The sequence below is a fragment of the Gadus chalcogrammus genome, chromosome 4, assembly GCF_026213295.1.
Source record: "Gadus chalcogrammus isolate NIFS_2021 chromosome 4, NIFS_Gcha_1.0, whole genome shotgun sequence".
Classification (NCBI taxonomy): domain Eukaryota; kingdom Metazoa; phylum Chordata; class Actinopteri; order Gadiformes; family Gadidae; genus Gadus; species Gadus chalcogrammus.
Genome location: NC_079415.1, coordinates 22,369,083 through 22,376,542, shown reverse-complemented (window position 1 = coordinate 22,376,542; position 7,460 = coordinate 22,369,083). Strand labels below are relative to the sequence as shown.

The following is a 7,460-nucleotide window of genomic DNA, read 5'->3' as shown; positions in this document are numbered from 1 at the left end:
AGATACGTTAGCTAGCCAGCTAAGCTAACTGAGGTGGTTCGGGCATCTGGTAAGGATGCCCACTGGGCGCCTTCCTTGGGAGGTGTTTCAGGCACGTCCAGTGGGGAGGAGACCTCGGGGAAGACCCAGGAATAGGTGGAGAGATTATATCTCAACACTGGCCTGGGAACGCCTCGGGATCCCCCCGTCACAGTTGGTCAATGTGGCCCGGGAAAGGGAAGTCTGGGGCCCCCTGCTTGAGCTGCACCCCCCGCGACCCGACCCCGGATAAGCGGACGAAAATGAGATGAGAGCCAGCTAGTTTGACAAAGATAGTTTATAAGGGGCAAGCTTACACTAATTAAGAAAACTGATTAATATTGTCTTGTCAAACATTTCGAAATCCTATACTGCTAATACGAATAATAATACTGTAGAAGCAACTATCTGTAAACTCTTACCTTCTCAGTCCTACGTCTTCTACCTTGAGCGTGCTCTCAGGTCTGAAAGCTGTATTACCATCGACGTTTGCTTGACTGGTTGACGAACAGATTTCATTGGTCCAAAAGCGCGCGTTGTCAAAGTTATGCTTTCATGTAGACAACTTTAATATTTCGACGTTTCTGCAACTGATGTGTAGGTATCAATGAAAAATGTCAATTAAAAATGAAGTTTGTCGCATTTTACGGGCACAAAACACGTTGCTCAACAAAAGAGAACTGGTATTGTGGATGCAAAAGAAGGGGCTTTTGCTGCGCTCTATGATTTGCAACAAATGCAAAGTGTCTATGAAACTTTTGAAAATATCTCGCCAAGATGGATTCCAATGGTGAGTAGCCTATTCTCATTGCCTATTATTTTTATATTTTGCTGTTTTTTTTCATTTATTTCTTGATTTACATTTATTTGATTTAAAACCACGACTTGCAGGAATTGCAAGAATCGCTCTTGTAGAGGGACTTCGTCTGTTCGTAAGGGGACCATATTCTACCATTCACGCAGATCATTGCAGAATCATCTGGAATTCATCTACAGGTTTGGATAGACATGCACATCAAACCTGATATCCAACATCTGATGATTTTTAAAAAAAAAAGGAAAAATGGAAATTGTTTGGAATTGCCATTTGTTAGAGCCCTACTTTCATTTGTTGTGGTATAACCAAGGATAGCTTACCCATAGCCCAAAACCAATTTCTTCAGCCATTAAACCATTGACTAGGTTAAGGAAACACAACCATGTCCAACTGTGTAGTCTTTTGTACATTTCTTATTGACTTCCATTTATCTTCAGGTTTGTAGTAGGCTAATAGGCTAATCATTTGCCTAGTAACGGGGACGCTGGCGAGTCTAACGCCGCTCTGTATGGCTTGTTTTTATTCAGTATATCCAATATTTCTCACGATTGCATTGAACATTTTGTCGTTTTTTTTGGTCTTTAGTAGTTTAGCTAAGTTTACTTGTTATATATAGTCACTTTTCGCTATTGTCAGTGCGCCCGTTTTCTTTATTTTTACGTGTTTTATACGTGAGGTCGTACGTTGGTGGACGCTGTTGCCTTTTGAACGCTGTTGCTGCTGCTGCTCACCGGAACGTCATTCTGAACATTATTTTTTCGCGATTTTCTTTTTCTTTCTAGTCTTTTAACTTTTTAATCAGTTTTCTTTTGCTTACTTTCAACACCTTCTGTCTGAAACCCTTCTGGACCTCGGATCGGACTACAAAGTTAAGTTAAGTAACTGCGCCAGTTTTCTTTATTTATTTATTTATTTCTGAACGTTAAACGTCTGCGTGTTTTGTTTTGTGTTTTGTGCGTGGAGTCGTGCAGCTGTTGGTGGATGACACCTGCTGGCCGGCTAGACTGCTGTTAACCCCCGGCGCCGTCCAACTGGCTTCCCCGTCTCCAGCGTAGCTACAACCGGCTTGCTCCACTCCTCTGCCTCCGCCGTGCTCGCTCTGTGGCTTCACCATAATCGCCTGGATCTACCGCTGGCTTCTTCCGACTTCACAACCTGTGGATTTTAACCTGTTCCTCTGGATTGCGCTATGTTTGACTCTCACGTAACGAGCGCATCTCTGCCGCTCCGTTACTCGGTAACGGAGATGTTACGTCTACGGATCTTCTCAAGGACCCAACCACCTCAGCTTGCATCCCCCCAGGACATTCTCAAACGACCAAAATACATCCACCGAGGCTCTGGACGGAATTTTCAGTACGCTCACACCAGCAACAAAAACATCCGCTCCTTCTGGTCCACAGGGCCCCGCCCCCCTCCTCGCACAGCCCGTACGGTCAGTCCCGTCAATCACAGTGTACTGTTCCCTCTGCTCAAAGCAACCTGCTACACTCCACTCACCTGTCTGAAACTCTGTCTGCTGAACACCAGATCCCTCAGTAATAAGGCCCTTTTGATAAATGACTTTATTGTTGACCAGAGCCTAGACATTCTCTGCCTCACTGAGACCTGGCAACAACCAAATGACTTCTCCCATCTAAATGAAGCAGTCCCACCAGGTTTTTCTTTTATTAGTAAACCCCGGGTTAATGGGAGGGGGGGTGGCCTCGCTCTCCTCCATCGTGATAACATCAAAGTCACCACTGTCACAGTCCCCCTTCATTCCTCCTTTGAATGTCTAGCTGTAAAACTCTCAGGCCCCAAACCCACTATCATTGTCACCATTTACAGACCGCCAAAACCCTCCGCCGTTTTCCTCAATGAATTCTCATCACTACTTACATCTGTATGTGCAATGTCCCCCACTGTTATCCTCCTTGGTGATTTCAACATCCACATTGACAACCCATCCTGTACTTTTGCTAATGACTTCACATCACTTCTGGACTGTCTTGGCATCACACAACATGTCAACCTCCCAACCCATAACAAAGGTCACATTCTGGATTTAATCTGCTGCACTGACATCACTCCCACTAACCTTGATGTCATTGATTTCCCCATCTCCGACCACAAAGCTGTACTTTTTGACATTCATACCCAACTACACAAAAGCAAGGAACAACGGACTATCTCCTTCAGAAACATCAAACTTATCAACACCACAGACCTCTCCACCATGATCAGCTCCTACCCCAACCCTCCCCCAGCTTCCTCCCTGACTGACCTGGTGACTCACTACAATAACTGCCTCTCCTCCTCCCTCACCACCCTGGCCCCCCTGAAAACCCGTTCAGTCTCATTCACCCACACTGCTCCCTGGTTCACTCCTCATCTGCGCCAGCTCAAAGCCACTGGTCGTCGACTGGAGCGACTCTACAAAAAGACTCAACTCACTGTACACCGCCAAATGTATTCGGACCACCTCCATCACTACAAGAATGCCCTCACTACTGCCAAAACCTCATACTACTCCAACCTCATCAACACTGGTACAGGCAACAGCAGAGTCCTCTTCTCAACAGTCAGCCACTTACTTCAGCCTCCTAAATCTCTCCCTCCAGACATTTCCACCACCCAATGCACTGCGTTCCTTGACTTCTTCAGCTCTAAAATCAACACCATTCACCAACAACTGGCCTCATCTCGCACCCCCTCTGATGACCCACCCTGGATGATCACCTCTGGCCAACCTCTCATCAGCTCCCTCTCTGACTTCACCCTAGTAACAGAACAGACCGTTTCAGAACTCATCCGCAAAGCCAAAACCACCACCTGTCAGCTCGATCCTCTTCCCACCTCCCTTGTCAAAGCATGTCTTCCGTCCATCTCCCCCATGATCACCAACATAATTAACTCCTCCCTCACTACTGGTACTGTACCCCCCACTCTCAAGCTGGCTGCCATCACTCCCATCCTGAAAAAACCTGGTGCTGACCCAACTGACCTTAACCATTACCGGCCCATCTCCAATCTCCCTTTCATCTCCAAAACACTTGAAAGGGTGGTTGCCGCACAACTACAGTCCCACCTCGACACTAACAATCTCCACGAACCGTTCCAATCTGGCTTCCGTCCAAAACACAGCACTGAAACAGCCCTAGTCAAAATCACCAACGACCTCCTCCTTGCAGCCGACTCTGGATTACTCACCATTCTCATCCTCCTCGATCTCAGCGCAGCATTCGACACCATCTCCCACCCTCTGCTCCTGGACCGCCTAGCTGGTATTGGGATCACTGGTGCTGCACTCTCCTGGTTTACATCCTACCTCACCGGCCGTCAACAATTTGTTCAACTAAGCAACCACAAGTCTGGGTGTTCAGGTGTCTCACTGGGTGTCCCCCAGGGGTCAGTCTTGGGTCCACTCCTCTTCACCACTTACCTCCTCCCGCTGGGCACACTCCTCCGTCACCATGGGGTCCATTTTCACTGCTACGCTGACGACACACAGGTCTACATCTCCACCAAACCCACCGCTGCCATCCCCCCCACTTCCCTCATCACGTGCCTGGAAGAGATCCGGAGCTGGTTGAGCAGGAACTTCCTGAAACTCAATGGAAACAAGACCGAGGCCCTGCTCATCGGATCCAAATCCACCCTCACTAAATCACAACACACCCCAGCTCCACTCATAATTATCGATGGATTCCCAGTACCCTTCTCCTCCAAAGTCAAGAGCCTCGGCGTCATCCTGGACAACACCCTCTCATTCGCACCCCATATTCACAACATCACCCGGACTGCATTCTTCCACCTCCGCAACATCGCCAGACTCCGCCCATCACTGACCCAATCCAGCACTGAAATCCTAGTTCACTCATTTGTCACATCACGCATAGACTACTGCAACGCCCTCCTCACCGGACTCCCCACCAAACTCATCAACAGACTGCAGATCATTCAGAACTCAGCTGCCCGGATCATCACCCGCACCAAATCATCTGACCACATCACCCCTGTCCTCATTCAACTTCACTGGCTCCCAGTACACTACCGCATCCAATACAAAACCCTACTCCTCACCTACAAAGCTCTCCACAACCTAGCCCCCAGTTATCTCTGCGACCTCCTCCAAGAATACACTCCCTCCCGCTCCCTCCGCTCAACCTCTGCTGGACTACTATGTATCCCCATATCACGACTTACTTCAATGGGTGCCCGGTCATTCAGCTGTTCAGCACCCAGGCTCTGGAACTCCCTCCCCCCACACATAAAACAGTCAGACACCATTACAACCTTCAAGTCACAACTCAAAACTCACCTGTTCAAACTCGCACACAACGTCTGACTGATCACTGTTTTGATTGTTTTTTTTTTTTTTTTTTTTTTTGTTTTGTCTTGTTTTTGTTTTATTTATTTCTTATTGCTTATGTTTATTTATTTATTTATTTATTTATTTATTTATTTTTTCCACAATGTCTTGTTTTTTTTTAAATATGTATGATGACTATATGCTCTGTAAGGTGACCTTGGGTGTTTTGAAAGGCGCCTCTAAATTAAATGTATTATTATTATTATTATTATTAATAGTAGGCTATGTGTGCTACCTTGCTGTGGATTTATCCTAGGAAGACTGATTCGCTAATGATTTCAATAAACTATACAGAGCAATAGGCAACTGCTTTTAAAAACGTGTGTGAGTTGTTATGTATAATAAAACTAAACACTTTGATCAATGCCTGCTGGTTGCCTAGGTTCTCACAAGGACTGAGGATGAGACAAGTAGACCTGATGGATGATGGTGTTGCAGCAAGCAGCAGAACTCTAAGCCAAATGGCTGCCACCTTGAGAAAGGTATGGAGTGAAATATATGCCCCCATTCAAACAAGATATGGCCTCATGTCAGATATTATGTGCAACTACTGACGAGTTCATCGTTGTAGAGCATTCATTCCCTGACTTAATTTAAAGTAAACCACTGAAAGAAGTCAGGATTGAAGAAACTGCTTCAGTTATATCCAAACATGACAATAATGATGTGCCCTCATTTGGCTAAGGTCTGCATTCGGGCAGTTGACAAACTTCGCCATCTTGGACAAATGAGGGTTGGTGGCCGTGGCCATCACCGTTTTGTTGTACTGGATGAAAGCAAATTCTCACATAAAAGAAAGTTGCAGAAAAACACACACACACACACACATATGGAATGTAATATATAAACATATGATATGTGAAATGTCTTTCGCAGCATAACTGTGGCAGGGTTGGTCCAACTTGGCGCCGCTCCAAAAAATGGGTTTTTGGGATCTTAGAAGTGGGAAAGAACAGTCGAAGACCTATCCACCAAGATTGTTCGTGGAAGGTCAAAGAATGATCTCCTACCGATCATTCAACGGCATATCAGAAGACGCTCAACTATCATCACAGATGAGTGGAGAGCCTACCGCAGGGCTTTAACAGAGTTGGGCCATAAGCATTTCACTGTGTGCCACAAAATAAACTTTGTTCATCCGACAACCAGAGCCCATTCTCAGCATTTAGTGCGTGCATGGCAGACCTTCAAGGTGGATGTGTGGCGGCATCGTGGTAACCGCACATCAAAACTTCTGAAACAACACCTGAAAGTAATAGAATGGGAATACTGGCTTGCCAGAAATCACAGTTCTCATATCCTGGGTCGAATCATTCATGATATAAGGAAATACAATGTACATGAGTGCTAAAGTTGTAACATTCTACTTTTTATGTGGGTGGCAAAAATACTTTTAAACTATTGATACCCTTATTAGTTGCACAAAGTCATGGGACATTGTTTATTTACTGTGTTGATTTATTAAGTTCTCACAAAGATTATTTTCATTTGATGCACATTGATTGACAATAAAACAGAGTTTTCACATTATTTCTGTATTTACTATTAGAGCACTAATTTGAAAAATGTCATAACTAGTTTGTAAACTTTATCTTTCATGGCATCATTGTTTTATGCCCCTTTAAATTGTTACATTTATAGTGAAACACCAACTTTAGATTGACTTCAGTTTAAATTAAATATAATAATAACCATTAATGAATAATCATAATATATCACAAAGGTGGTTATGATGTGCCGTGAAGACCTATATACATAGTTATAATGAGTGCCACAATGACTTAACTAGTTTTTAAAGGTATTATGAATGTTCTTATAGTGCTTCATATATGCAGGCTTCATAGGATTCATGATTACCCACACAAACCTATGATCACATTTATAATGCATCATTTTACCTTAGATTATAACCATTTATAATTAACTGACATAACGTTTCAGAGCAGTGGATATGAGTCATTGTGGAGATGCTAAACATAGTTATAAAGAGTGCTACAATGACTTATAGCTACTTTTAAACGTCATCATAAATGTCCCTATAGGACCTTATAAAGGCAGGCTTCATAGCAAGTGTTACCCGACAGTCACATATTTATAATGCATTATTCCGTCTTTAATTATAACCATTCATAATGAACTGATATAATGTATGATAAAGGTGATTATGAGTCATCATGAAGACATTATACGTAGTTATAAAGTAGCTATAAGTCATTGTAGCAATCGCTATAAGTCATTATTAAGGCCCTTATAATGTCCTTATAGGGCCTT

General features: G+C 44.1%; 1 protein-coding gene across 1 annotated transcript; it reads left to right on the top strand.

Annotated features, from left to right (window-relative positions):
* Positions 1-2,255: 2,255 nt before the first annotated feature.
* On the top strand, positions 2,256-5,169 carry LOC130380935 (uncharacterized; the record flags this gene model as incomplete). Its single annotated transcript, XM_056588365.1, has 2 exons — positions 2,256-3,035; positions 3,630-5,169. Coding segments are annotated over 2 exons (2,316 nt in total), but the record flags the coding sequence as incomplete, so codon positions are not given.
* Between the last annotated feature and the right edge of the window lie 2,291 nt (positions 5,170-7,460).